The sequence below is a fragment of the Armigeres subalbatus genome, chromosome 2 (assembly GCF_024139115.2).
Source record: "Armigeres subalbatus isolate Guangzhou_Male chromosome 2, GZ_Asu_2, whole genome shotgun sequence".
In the NCBI taxonomy this organism is placed as follows: Eukaryota; Metazoa; Arthropoda; class Insecta; order Diptera; family Culicidae; genus Armigeres; species Armigeres subalbatus.
In genome coordinates, this window is record NC_085140.1 from 370,754,203 (window position 1) to 370,769,260 (window position 15,058).

The following is a 15,058-nucleotide window of genomic DNA, read 5'->3' on the forward strand; positions in this document are numbered from 1 at the left end:
TAACGAGGGTTTGATGAAGGGGCTGGGAATCGAACTCATGACCATCCACTTGTAAGGCGAACGTGTAGCCAACTACGCTACGGGACTACACGGGACCCCCTCATAATCGAGTTGATATTTGTTTGCATTCCATGTAATTCTTGTTGTCATTGTTTCAAAACAGTCTACGAACTCCTTAGGCTTTGGTCCGATTCGCGAATTAAAATCAAATTAAACTTAAAAGTGACAGTTCGGAAATTATGAAATCCCCCGCTCATAAGAATGGCTGGTGCTACCCAGCAAGACCAACAAAACATCTATCAAAAATGATTCAATATCTGTCAAAAGTAATCTTGCTCCGCGGGCAGGGTTATTTGGAAATTATTGAACTGTCATTTTTAAGTTGAATTTGATTTTAATTCGCGAATCGGACCAAAGCCTTAGAGTCAGGTATCAGAATTCAGAACATCGGCTCCAGGGGCACCTCAATTTGAGAGATTTGAGCCGTCGTCGCCTTCACATTCACAGCCTGATTCTTCGCACATCTGACGGAAAAGGACATGAACAAAAAGGAAACGAATGTGGATAAGAGAAAAAAGGGTAATTTTGGGGATGGGCTCTTGAAGAGGAAATACAACACATAATGTTGTAATGTTGTCTTTCTCGTGCATTATAAAAATAATGTATTTTGGTCATAACTTTTGAGCCCATAGTCCGATCCAGCCTATTTTTAATAGGGAATAATGAAACAACATTCTCTGAAGAATGAAAGTTACGAGTAAATCGTCTTAGGGTAAGTGTCTAAAAAAGAGTTAAGATCACCTGTCATAAGACGAGTTTATACAATCCCATTGAATTCCACCACTTAATTGTATCTTGACAGATACGTATTTCGACCTCAAAAGTAAGGCCGTCTTCAGTGTCTCGTACTTGACTCGACTACGAGACACTGAAGACGGCCTTACTTTTGAGGTCGAAATACGTATCTGTCAAGATACAATTAGTGGTGGAATTCAATGGATTGTATAAACTCGTCTTATGACAGGTGAAAACATTCCACTAAAAAGCTCAAAATAATTTTCTTATCAGAGTTAAGATCATTTTTGCTCACACACTTACAGACATTACACACACGGCAGCTTAATAGTGCAACAGTGTAGTGCATGGTGTTTTACGGCGGGCTATTGCGGGCTGTTTTGTTCGTTAAATATTGCGTAAAATATGCTTTTCCAACACTACTGAAAACTAAATTCTTGACGTAGCTATTATTATTATTATCAAGCCTATTGCATAGATCTGTTTAAGGGCTTTGTAACGATATATAAATATGTTACTTTTGAGATGAAAATATGGCAAAGCTGCCCGTTTTCCCAAACAACGTAAACAAGTTATTTTTAGGAGGGACCAGTTTGAACGCCCCCACCCCTCGTTAAAAAATCTTAAAAATAAAAACCGTCCTGATTATAAAAATATAGGTTATAAGCTGTGTATTCATAACCCGAGTAAGATCGGGCCGGTTCGACTAGTTTTATGTAGTTTAATATAGAAAACTTTGAGTTTTCCATGAGACGTTTTTAATTTAGTCAATTGCCCCACATCACCCAAGCTATTTGGTATACACATTTCTTGACTTTCACCAGCGAAATTTAATTACAACTACACTGCTAAGGACCTTCTGCGTTCTGACTGGGATTGCGGAGGTTTTCCGCACTGGAAAAACTATACGAATAATAGTTTCGTTATTGCGTCCTCTAATATATATATATATATATATTATACGGATCCTGTACACCTCCGGTGGTGCAAAGGGCCGACTTGAAAGATCTCCATCCTGAGCGTTGCCCGGCTATCGCTTTAACCTGTTGCCAGGTTAGATTTCGGTCGACTTCTTTGATTTCTTTATTGAGGCTTCGCCGCCATGAGCCTCTGGGTCTGCCTCTGCTGCGATGTCCCGCTGGGTTCCAGTCTAATGCTTGTTTACAGATTTCGTTTCCGCCCCTACGTAGAGTGTGGCCGACCCAGCCCCACTTCCGATCCCGAATTTCTGTTGCTATCGGCCTCTGGTGACAACGACGATGGAGCTCATTGTTTGAGATCCAGTTGTGAGGCCACCAGGCCCGAATTATATACCGCAGGCATCTGTTAATGAACACCTGCAGCCGTTGAGTGTTCTCCACTGATACACACCATGTTTCGCTAGCGTATAACAGCACAGATTTCACGTTAGAGTTGAAAATTCGAATTTTGGTGCGTTCACTTATCTGCCGGGTTTTCCAAATATTTCGTAAACTCGCAAAGGCAGCTCTTGCTTTCTTGATCCGTGCGCCTATGTCGATCTTGGTACCGCCGTCTGACGTCATTTGGCTACCAAGATATTGGAAGATTTCAACATTCTCCACTGATTGCCCGGCTACTGCGAAACTGTAAGGGTCGCCGTGTTTACATCCAACGATTTGGTTTTGTTGACGTTGATGACTAAACCTGCCGAAGAGGAGCGCTCGGCAAGGTCGTTGAGCTTACTCTGCATATCAGAGCGCCGTTGCGCGAGGAGTGCAACGTCATCAGCCAATTCGAAGTCGTTTAGATGCTCCATGGTTATAGGCTGCCATAACAGCCCGCGGTTTGGTTCACGGTCAATCGCACCTACCAGAATCTCATCGATTACGATGAGGAACAGTAACGGTGATAGGATACATCCTTGCCTCACGCCAGCTACGACCCGGATAGGGTCGGACAGGACCCCATTGTGCAGCACTCTACACGAAAAGGCCTCGTACTGTGCTTCGATGAGGCCGATGATTTTCTCAGGAACTCCCTTGCGTCTCAGGGCGCCCCACATATTCTCGTGATTGAGACGGTCGAAAGCTTTTTCGTAGTCAATGAATACCAAGTAAAGGGACTCTTGGAATTCGTTGACCTGCTCCAGAATGATGCGGAGCGTGACAATATGGTCCACACAGGATCTTCCGGCACGGAATCCGGCTTGCTGCCGCCGGAGAGTCGCATCGATCTTCTCCTGAATCCGGGCTAGGATAATTTTGCACAGAACTTTGAGAACGGTACACAGCAACATTATGCCTCGCCAGTTATCGCATACAGTCAGGTCACCCTTTTTGGGCACCTTTACTAAGATACCTTGCATCCAGTCGACCGGGAAAGTTGCGGTGTCCCAGATATTATGAAATAAACGATGCAGTAGTTGAGCGGATGTCATGGGGTCAGCTTTGAGCATCTCGGCTGATATGCGGTCGACCCCTGGGGCTTTATTCGATTTCATGCTTTGGATGGCTGTTTGAATCTCTAGCAGTGATGGAGCTTCGGTATTGACGCGTGTTATACGTCGGATCCTAGGCAGATCATGCCGAGGTGGTGATGGCCTGGCTGGCACTTGAAAAAGTTGTTCGAAGTGCTCGAACCAGCGTTTCAGCTGGTCAGTTGGGTCGGTCAATAACTGATCATTCGCGTCTTTCACAGGCATCGTTGCATTCATCTTCGCCCCGCTTAAGCGTCGTGAGATATCGTAGAGGAGGCGAATGTCCCCGGTTGCGGCGGCTCTCTCTCCTTCGTCGGCCAGAGAGTCTGCCCACGCTCGCTTGTCCCGTCGACATGAGCGTTTTACTTCCTTCTCAAGAGCCGCGTATCGTTGGCGGGCTAGAACTTTGGCTCCTCTGGTTTTTGATCGCTCTATCGCGGCTTTGGCTTCTCTTCGCTCCTCTATCTTCCTCCAGGTCTCATCGGTGATCCATTGTTTTCTCTGGGTGCGTAGTTCGCCCAGATTGTTCTCGCTGGTGGCGATGAAGGCATTCTTGATGGCGGTCCATTGGTCTTCCACGCTGCCACCTTCCGGAATATCTGCAGCACGCGTCTCCAGTTCTTCAACGAAGGACCGTTTCACCGTGGCATCTTCCAGTCGGCGTGTGTTGAATCGTCGTCCAACTCTTTCCTCCTGCCGACGAATCCGCGCAATGCGCAGGCGTATTTCGCCGATGAGGAGGTGATGATCAGACGCGATATCCGCACTACGTTTATTCCGTACATCAAGAAGGCTCCGTTTCCATTTTCGGCTGATGCATATGTGGTCGATTTGATTTTCTGTAAAGCCGTCACGGGAGACCCACGTGACCTTGTGAACCGGTCGATGAGGGAAGAGCGATCCCCGATCACCATGTCGTTATTACCACAAAATTCTGCGAACAGCTCTCCGTTTTCGCTCATTTCTCCGAGACCATGGCGTCCCATAATGCGCTCATGGTTCGAGTTGTCGGATCCGATCTTCGCATTGAAGTCGCCCAAACAGATCTTGATATCACCCTTCGGAATTTTATCTACGACGGCATTGAGTTGACTGTAAAAGTTCTCTTTGTCTTGCAGATCGGCAGCATCGGTTGGCGCATAACATTGGATTATAGTAAGGTTTCGGACCCGTGTTCTAAATCTGGCAACGATTATCCTTTCACTTAAAGGTTCCCACTTCATAAGCGCAGAGTGTGCCTGAGCGCTTAGTAGGAAGCCAACTCCGCGTTGCCGGGGAGCGTGTTCACCTCGTAAACCAGAGTATAGCAGAACTTGTCCCGACGGCGTTCTGTGTTCTCCAAAGTTTGGCCAACGGACTTCACTCAGTCCCAGGATCTCAAGCTTCATGCGGCGTGCCTCATTGGCAAGTTGTGCCAATTTACCCTGCTGGGCTAGGGTTAAAACGTTCCATGTTCCTATTCGTGTCCGTTGTTTCGCGCTAAGAGTCGTCGCCGTAAAATCAGTCCGTATTCTTTCATTATCGGATTCTCGAACAAATTGATGTTTCGGGAACAGTAGGTTGTTGGCCCAAGGTTCCCTATCCACCGGGATGGGGCTGCCATCTTAGGTATAGCTTCCGGGGAATAGCATTTCATACTCAGCCGCTGGATACCAGAACAGACGCTGTTGGAGCCGCACCTCCTTGGTGGACAGACGCTCGATCAGTCGGGTCAAATTTGTTTAAAGTCCTACCCAACACCAGGACTAGGCTAGTGCGCTTTGAGCGGCACACGGTCGCTTTGATAGGGCCTGCTTGGGGACACATGCAGCTTTTTTATAGAAGTTCAACAGAGCCCACTGTCGAACCCCACCACATCCTAGGCAGACCCCACAGGACGCACCCTCTCACTCTAGCTGATGTCAGAAGGACAACAGTGCCCAGGCTGCACTACCAGCTAAGTACGCAACCCTTAGCTGGCGGTCAATTGTCATCGGAAGACCCGTGGAAGCGTGAGTATTGGAACTTGTGGAGGACCAGAGCTATGTTAGGCGCCCTTCCCGGATGTCAACTCACCATTTCGCAGCCCAATGGTAGTCCTCCAATGGTAGGAACTAGTAAACGAAGGGAGTCTTGCGTTGCACTTCAGACCAGGTGCATCGTTGTCGTCGTCACCACCGTAGGATGCTAATCAAAAATTGATTATGTGAGGTCAAGGGGTGGCGATGCGAAAGCAAATGTCAGTCACCTAAAGCATGGCAAAAATGTTTTCTATTCGCCTGCTTCTGGGGAATTAGAAAATAGCATGACGGCTGGTTGGCACTCTTCCAAATGGGGAAGTATAAAATCTAGTTTAGGAACGAGGATATATGGCTGACTTGGTTTGCTGGTAGTTTGCCAAGTGGAATTGTGAAAGTTGAGCGCTGGAAATTATTTTCAGATCCTTGTAATCAACCACCTCTTGTATTGAAACTAGATCTAGGTTGGGATCTAATCTTAGAACGATGGCTGCAATTCCGTGAACTTACTAATATTCGGCTACTATTTTAGTCTTTGATTGCCTGAAAGAGCACTTGAACTAATTTTGTCTCATTATGAACGATTGCCTATATCATATTTTTGATACATTTTTTTATTTGTCCTTATTCAACAATTGCTTTGGTCAAAACTCAATAACACATTTCAAACATGGAGCTGCTTTTCGATCCAGTCGACATACCAGGAAACACCAGCGAACACGGTCGGCCGGTATGGGGCTCCACATGGCACGGCACCCCACGACACAACACCGACTAGAATCACTTCGTTACCGGACTGTTTCACCAGTGGGCCACCCGAATCAGCCGAACAAGCCGATTTGGAGCCATCGAGCGGTCCGGCGCAAACATTACTCTGCACCAGCACACTGTCGAATCCCCACAGTGCGTGGCATGAGCTGTAGTCTACCAGTGGAAGCACAGCTTTCTACAAATTTATTTGCAATTAGAATGGCTGTTCAACAAACATAAAACGACTTAGTCACTTACCCTCAACTTATCCGGATATTCCGGTAGGTAACTCGTCGAAACGGAACCCCATCCGCTCAGGGTTACATCGCCTTCGAACTCTTCAAACTGCTCAGGCAATTTAACGGGTTTCACTTTGTCGTTCAACTCGAATGGTTTATCCACCCGAATGACGGCAATGTCGTCGGGACTGACCGATCCTCCGTACCCTTCGTGAACAGTGAATCGTTCCACCAGGCGACGCTGCTCCGGTCCTTCTGCAACAGCTACATCGTGATCAGCGGCAACTACTTCGATGAATCCATCATCGGAATAGCTGGTCTTGCAGTGGGCAGCCGTCAGGACAAAGTTTGCATTCAGCAGCGATCCTCCACAGAAGTGCATTGGTTCTTGCTCTCCATCATTGAAGTTCCACTGTAGCGAGATTTGATAGGGGAACTCGTGTGCCGTAGCTTCCTCTCCACCGACAATTTTCAGGGCTGTGGATGAAATTCTGCAATTAATTTGTTCTACTCTTAGAAATTTAAGTTCTGGATCTTACTGGGTTTCGTCGATATGAATGCAACGCTGGCGACCAGCAGAAAAGCTATCGTGAACTTGAAAGTCATCTTCTACTGTTCGATTGAGGACTGAGTATGCCGATTGCACTCTTCCCATGATTTATATAGCGAAAGTTGAAAATCCGCTAATCCGATTATTGTTATCACATGTTATAAAGAAAACTACTCGAATGATAACACACTTGAGCATTCGGTTGGCGGAAAATACGGCTGAGTTTATCAGAGTGCTTCAAGAACATCTCTAATTTTAGTGATATTTTGCGGTTATCCCATGGGTGGTCTGAGATAGAAGTCATGCATAAAATAACTTCAATTATGATTTTTTTCTCGTTTGACACGCGGCTTCCTCCCAGCCAAGGAAGGAATGCGGCTCCGTTGTGCTCGGTGTGGTTTGTTTGTCGGCAGAACAAAAGCATTGCTGCGAACTCGGAAGGTGTGTGGAAGAAAAGTATGATAGGATCATTTGTTATGTGAGAGATCTGACGAATTCGAAAAAAAGGCATACAAAACTTTTGAACAGTTCTACAATGCGGGTATTCAATGTGACCGTGTCGTGTGTCTTGGTCGCACAGGCGAACTTGGCTTCTGAAGATGTTGTGGAGGAACAGTTTTTGTGGTTTATTTTTTTATTGCAGTACTAAAGCTGTATAACTTGTATTCATTTCTAAAACACCAAACATAGCTTTGCAAACCACATATGTTGATGACAATTAGTATCACGTGTGTTTTATTGTTTATTCTTATAATAATGGAATGAACACTTGAAAATGATTATAAACAGCGATAACATTCCATAGTAGCGGTTTCATTCACGGTTTTTTTCACATTCCAAGTGTTTAGAAATCACTGTGGCAGTTTTCAAGTACCAGATAAAATGTTTATTCGTTGATATACAAATGAAAAATATTCGCAAAATTAAATCAAAAATTCAATATATATTAAATAACATTTGACACATTACTTTACACATAGTTTAAATACCATTCTTAAAATACGAGTTTAAAGGGGGAAAATCACAGATCATTGTTGTTCTTCTGTACTATCAGCTCTTTCTACCGATTATGTCTCGTTTTCTGATCTCAAGTTCAATATCTGGTTGTATCAAGAACCAGGTTTAAACTGTTTTTTATGTACTATATGTTTTTCAACGCTTTAATCTGTTTGATGAAAAGTGAAGATTTTTTGACCGTCAACCCTAGCAAAGCTTGAGATCGAAACGAAACATGTTTCGATATTGTGAATCGATTACTTAGGTTGACATCATATATTGTTGGTCGTTTTAACGGTTAAAATAATCTAAATCTATAGTAGAAAAATCTGTGATATCAAATCGAAAACCATTCCTGCCGTCAATGAAAGTAAACTAGATTTAAAAAAATATTTTAAACTTGGTTTTCAGATACCATCTGAAGCTGGTGCATAGTCTGACATAGTTTGACCAATTTCGGAAAGATATTGACGAAACTTCTGCAAACAATAACCGAAAAAATATGCCGAATTTAGCAATATAATTTAAGTGTGTATGAAGCAATTTTCGGAATAATATGAGTTTCGTTATTCTTAATTGTTATAAGTTATAAGCTTCCATCAATTATTTGTAATGCTTGAAAAGAAATTTATGGAGAAACATGTCGAAAGGTTGGACATATGGAATACCTTTGTAATTCTATCACTGAGTTGCTTGAGTTTTCTGGAATTAATTAAAAAATATCAATTTTTACCCATGCAAATATAAGCAAAAGAAAATTTTGCATTTTTTTCCGAGTACGACCTTGAGGAAAGTAAAAATAAAAATCGTTTGCTCAAACGATTTTTTTTGCTTGTTGAGGGTTAACTTTCCCAAAAAAAATCATCTCATTTGACGCTTCTAATTATTTCTAAAGTTTAACAAAAACAATAATAAAATACCGCAATTTAATATTAACATTAGCCCAATTTTTCTTCCGACCTCATGCCAAAAATTCAGACCGGTTCACACTGCTTACCTTTTTTTTCTTTGATTTTTAAAATAGTTATGGCCAGATGAGTCGGATGTCAAATTTTTTATTTTACTTGCTTGGTTTGGTGTTTGTAAGCAAAAATTCAATTCTTGACGGTTGCTGAAGTCTTTTTTGATAATTATCATCCTGCTTTGAAGATCTCTATCTTGAACGGTTTTATTTGAAAATAGAAAAAAAAAAGATGTTTGCTTGAATTGATTTTGGATTCGTTAGACGTGGTTTGTCTCGATTTATCTGGGACGCTCGGAAACGCTAAATTGTTGATAAGTCGGTTAGTTGTTTCAACTGTTTTCAACGGTATCTGCCTTTGTACCGAAGCACCATTCTCCAAGAAAACCACTATGGATAATTTCATCTCAACGTAAACCTAAAAGGGAATGCGTTAGAGCCGTTCGTAGGAGGAAAGTAATTAGTATCCCGTCAATATTGTTTTTTGACAGCGACGTTGCACTAAATGCTGAGGACAAATCTTCTTCTTGTTCTTCTTCTTCTTATTGGCATTACATCCCCACACTGGGACAGAGCCGCCTTGCAGCTTAGTGTTCATTAAGCACTTCCACAGTTATTAACTGCGAGGTTTCTAAGCCTACCATTTTTGCATTCGTATATCATGAGGCTAACACGATGATACTTTTATGTCCAGGGAAGTCGAGACAATTTCCAATCCGAAAATTGCCTAGACAGGCACCGGGAATCGAACCCAGCCACCCTCAGCATGGTCTTGCTTTGTAGCCGCGCGTCTTACCGCACGGCTAAGGAGGGCCCCTGAGGACAAATCACGAATCTCAAATCGTCACCATCTCTGTTACTGATTTTTATATACATGGCCAAGTAAGAAGTTAAGTTTGGTGAGTGTTCTCCATGATTTATCAATTTATATTACTAATAATTGTGGCGTTTATATCTTTTCTTGAGATTTTATGTGTCAAATTATGGAAAAGGGTAAACAATTATTTAAAAAAGTTTATCCACCCCAAACGGATTTAGCATTTAAGTGTGTTTTACAGTTTTGTAGTGTGTTTTCTGCAACTTACTTGAATATAAACATTGTGTCTAGCAGTCATTCAGTGCTCTTGAAGTTTTCTTGGCCAATATTTCAGTTTCGTGTTTAAAATTAAAAGTTATTTTTTGTAAAATGCCCAAAAAAGAACATCACAAAACTGGCAAAAGCTACCGAGATATTTCCGATGTCCAGCTTCACAAAGATACTGTCGCTAGGATTGCGCAGATGTAAGGTACACTGGGGGAAGTGGAAAAGGAAAAATCGATAGTGCATGTTTGAATTAGTGTAAAACCAGTTAAAATGATCTAAATGCGTTCAATCAAAATGGGCTATCAAGAACAGTCAATTTTCCACCAAGTGTGCGGTATTTCATACCATTTTGGTCGCTTGAAATTTATGGAAAAAGATTTTGAAATTAGGAGTTGTTTTTCCACTTACCCTAGTGGGATGGGGTAAGTGGAAACCCATGTTACCTTGACCTTCAATAGTGATGAGTAGTTACATATAACTAAAATCAATACGATAATTGCTCCGAGTATCTTTTGTGGAATAATTTCATTACCTTAACGGAATAGATCCTCAAGGAATTCTCGTAATAGAGGGGAGGGCTGGTTTTGCCTTCTCGAACACGAAGTGTACGTAAAGTCTATATGTTCGCCAAAAGATGAACTTTTTTAAGGAAGAATGGGACTTACAGTGTTATAAACTAATAAAATTAGTTTAATGAATTGAGATGATGTCTGTATGTGCGTATTTGTATGTAAGTGTGTGCGCAAAGCACGTACAAAATTATCAGCTAGTCTTAAGCACTTGTCCTTAACCAATTTGTTCGCAAAAAAATGCATTCAACGGCGAAACTTGTTATGAATAAAAATTAATGTGAATTATACAATATATTTACCTATCAGTGCTATTTTAACTTTCTTATACATTTTTTTTCATATGTAAAACATGTGAAAGGTATCAATACCGATAGGTGGATTAATCAGGCATTTTCTCATTTATATTAGTCCAATCACCACTGGAATCACAATGATAACAAAGAAGGAACATATTTAGATTCACAGCTATCGAAATAAACCCTGGAGGGAAGAAAAAAATTGCGTAATTAGAGTATTATCCACTTCCCCCGCAGTGTTTGATACCTGGGGTAAGTGTAAAATCTTTGAATTATTTGCTTTCTTGGTACAAACCACTACCAATTGAATGGGATTAGTTTAATTGTATTGTAACGGTCACCTGTGATATAAATTCACTTGAAAAAAAGGACAATTGATGCAAATAAGAATTGATTTTATGAATGCAAAAATCAACTTTTCGCGAAACCTAAAATTACAGTTCCAGCATTAACCGTGTTAGTGTATGTATTATACAAATTTCAACATAGTATTAGTGTGAGCATCAAAGTATATTCTTGCATAATGTTATGATGTGGTAAAAACTGTAAAGTATGTACAATTCCAATTTTTCGAGTCGATTTTTACACTTACCCCCTTTTTCCACTTCCCCAGTGTACCTTACACGGTTAGAAAAAAGTACCTAATATTAGATTGTTTCACTCAAATCGGGGGTTTAGTGTGGGAACCCAAAATTACGTAATTTTTTCTTGATCTTCTTCTTCTTGTTCCATCTTTTTTTTTTTATAAAAACCAATCTATGTATGTATGTTCGCTAACTACTTCTGAACCACTTGGCCGATTTCAACCAAATTTGGTACACACATTCTCTATCCTCAGGTAAAGTTAACAAAGGGGTGGGATGGTCATTTGGAAAAGGGGGAGGGGTGGTGGGAGGTGTTTTGTTTAGAAAACGAACAATTCTGTGTAACTTTCAACTCCCAGGACCGATTTCAACCAAATTTTGTACACATATTCACTGTGAGGAGCCGATCATATGGGATAGTAATTTGGGAAAGGGGGAGGGGTCTGGAGGATTGGGTATTGTTCAGAAAACGGGCAAATTAGGTGTAACCTCTGAACCCCTGTACCGATTTCAACCAAATTTGGAATACACATTCTTTATCTTAAGGAGACGACGATAGGGGTGTTAGGAATGCTCTTTGAAAAAGAGGGAGGGTGTGTGGGGAGGAGTATTGTTCAGTTATCGATCAACTCAGTGTAACTTCTGTACCCCTTGGCCGATTTCAACCAAATTTGGAACACACATTCTTCATATTAAAGAGACGACGATAGTGGGTTAAGGATGGAAAAGGGGAGGGTGTGGGGAAGTGGTATTGTTTAGTTATCGATCAACTCAACCCTTCATCGAAATCATGGTTTGTCCAGTGAAAAGCAATGATTAATGTGTTTCCTTCTGGATAATGAATGTGATCCCTTCTTTAAAAATAGACGTTTGCCCGGAATAAGGCATCGGTGGCTGTTTTTCCTTTATTAGAAATAGACGTTTGCCCGGAATAAGGCGATTTTGGGCTTGATCCCTTTCACAAAATCAGTCAATGTTTTCAAATGAAATCTGCCTTCTTTTATTCAAATAATGGAGTATCAATAAGAAAACACAATTATCCTGTTGACCAATTGGTTTATTCATTTTTTGGGAACAAAATTCAAATCAAACTGGCAACTCCTACCAATGCCGGGTTCATAAAGCTAGTATTAAGTAAAATATACTTAATATTAAATAAAATATACTTAATATTAAGTAAAATATACTTAATTTTAAATAGAAACTAACCAAAAGTTAGGTAAATTTCACTCAACTTTTGTAAACATGAGATAACTTAATGTTGGGTTCCCACACTTTACTGCCCTTGTTGAGTGGTTTTGCTCTTCCTTTTATGACACAAAAGGGAAGAGATGCAAGAGAAAAAAGTACCTAAAATTAGGTACTTTTTTCTAACCGTGTACAAAAATCGTGGTTCTATCTCACCGGCCAAGCGAATTGACAAAACTATCGTAAAGAAGGCGCAGCCGGATCGGGGACTATTAGCTCCGAAAATTGCGAAACAGATTGATGGTACAAATTTGATGGAAATTTGGTGCAGGATGTTGTTAAAATACCTATCTAAATTAATATAAAAAATTACACTACAATTTTGTTATAATTATATTTTCAAAATAACATATTTTGTTAGAAATTTATAATAGAATCTATTTTGATTGCCTACTGTTGGGCGATTCGGTGTTAAGCAATCCTGTTACAACATTTGAAAGATAGTGACTACTAAGAACAAAATTTTATCGAAATAAGTTATAAATATCACAATATGTGATGACAGGAATAAGGTGTTTCAATCGGAGGAGATGATGTAATGCTTTGGGTTTGATGGTATAACAAGAAAATGGCGGCGAACCGGTGAAAGTTTGAAATACGGTGTTTGCGGCCACAGTCAAGCATAGCAGTGGTAAGTTACATTACCAACATTGCTTTTTCAACCAACTAAGCATGAATTTGATTGTTTTTTCTGTGGGTAGAGTCATGGTGTGGGGATCTATGGCTGTATCAGACCAATCAGGTTTATTTGGACATTTTGAAGCAAAAACTATCAACGTCTGCATGAAAGCTGAAGCTTTGGCGCAGGTATACGTTCTAAAAAGACGAAAATCCTTTGAACACCTCAATGCTGGTTTCGCAGTGGTTCAAGGAAAAGCGTCACTAGGTGATAAAGTGGCCAGCACAATCTTCCGACCTCAATCCGATCGAGATCTTTGGTAAACTTTAGAAATTAAGGTCAAGGAGCACAACTAACAAGCGCCCACAATTGCGGCAGGTATTATTTATTTATTTAGTTTACATCTAAACAGATAACACTGAATCAACAATTTGACGCCACAATACACGGTTCGAGGCCGCATCTCTCCATCCTCGAATGCGCCCCACGTTCGCCAAGTCGTTTTGCACTTGGTCTGTCCACCTCGCTCGCTGCGCTCCACGCCTTCTCGTACCTGCTGGATCGGAAGCGAACACCATCTTTGCAGAGTTGCTGTCCGGCATTCTTGCAACATGCCCTGCCCAACGTACCCTTCCGGCTTTAGCTACCTTCTGGATACTGGGTTCGCCGTAAAGCTTCGCTTCGCCGCTACACACCGTCTTCTTGCACACCGCCAAAGATGGTCCTAAGCACCCGTCTCTCGAATACTCTGAGTGCTTGCAAGTCCTCTTCGAGCATTGTCCATGTTTCATGTCCGTAGAGGACTACCGGTCTTATCAGCGTCTTGTACATGACACATTTGGTGCGGTGGTGAATCTTTTTTGACCGCAGTTTCTTCTGAAGCCCGTAGTAGGCCCGAATTCCACAGATGATGCGTTTCCGTATTTCACGACTAACATTGTTATCAGCAGTTCGCAAGGATCCAAGATAAACGAATTCCTCGACCACCTCGAAGGTATCCCCGTCTTTAGTAACACTACTTCCCAGGCGGGCCCTGTCGCCCACCTACAAGCATGTACTTTGTCTTTGACGCACCAGTCCAACTTTTGTTGCTTCACGTTTCAGACCGGTGTACATTTCTGCCACTTTTGCCAATGTTCGGCCGACAATGTCCATATCATCCGCGAAACAAATAAATTGACTGGATCTATTGAAAATCGAACCCCGGCTGTTACACCCGGCTCTCCGCATGACACCTTCTAGCGCAATGTTTAACAACAGGCACGAAAGTCCTTCACCTTGTCTTAGTCCCCAGCGCAATTCGAACAAACTGGAGGGTTCACCCGAAACCTTCACACAGTTTTGCGCGGGTCCGCGTTAGGCATAAGGACGTTAGGCATAATGGACGTTAGGCATAACGGACGTTAGGCATAATTTACGTTAGACATAATGGACGTTTGGCATAATTCTGCCTTCTTTATGTCATGGGCTGTTCTTTGGGTAATTTTATGCCTAACGTCCATTATGCCTAACGTACATTATGCCTAATGTCCGTTATGCCTAACGTCCGTTATGCCTAACGTCCGTTATGCACAATAGTCGGTCTAAACTCCTCCTCTTGGCCAACCTGAGCGTTCAAATCTCCTAGCTCTGGTAGATGGTATGATAACCTCTAAACGTTCGCACCATTGATCCCTTCCAACAAACCTCCTCCAGCGCTACGATGCCGAATTGCGGCAGGTAATCTCATCTGAATTGGACAAAACCACCACGGAAACAACTGCTAAGGTTGTTGAATAGATGCCACGACGATGTTGAGCAGTTATTGAGGCCAAAGGTGTTCACACGAAATACTAAAACTATGTGAGCCAGAGGGGTAGATAAACTTTTTTGTGTAATTTTTTATCATTTTTCATAATTCACCACATAAAACCTCAAGATTATAGCTTAT

General features: G+C 41.8%; 2 protein-coding genes across 3 annotated transcripts in view; one reads left to right on the forward strand and one right to left on the reverse strand.

Moving 5' to 3' along the window:
* LOC134213073 (tyrosine-protein kinase Btk) overlaps window positions 1-15,058 on the forward strand; it is a 337,863-nt gene that overhangs the window by 42,838 nt on the left and 279,967 nt on the right. The window lies entirely within an intron of this gene.
* On the reverse strand, window positions 5,737-6,856 carry LOC134217229 (trypsin-1-like). The gene is made up of 3 exons (XM_062696002.1): window positions 6,758-6,856; window positions 6,238-6,695; window positions 5,737-6,175 (listed from the first exon to the last, which is right to left on the reverse strand). Exons 1-3 carry the CDS (start codon window positions 6,822-6,824, stop codon window positions 5,894-5,896), a joined length of 807 nt encoding a protein of 268 aa, XP_062551986.1. The 5' UTR covers window positions 6,825-6,856; the 3' UTR covers window positions 5,737-5,893.

What these genes read in the sequence shown, in the direction of transcription:
- LOC134217229 (XM_062696002.1), bottom strand. Translation starts at nt 6,824, where the DNA reads ATGACTTTCAAGTTCACGATAGCTTTTCTGCTGGTCGCCAGCGTTGCA. An exon ending in ATTCATATCGACGAAACCCA is followed by an intron (nt 6,696 to 6,757) that starts GTAAGATCCAGA and finishes TTTCATCCACAG; the next exon opens with CCCTGAAAATTGTCGGTGGA. An exon ending in AATATCCGGATAAGTTGAGG is followed by an intron (nt 6,176 to 6,237) that starts GTAAGTGACTAA and finishes ATAAATTTGTAG; the next exon opens with AAAGCTGTGCTTCCACTGGT.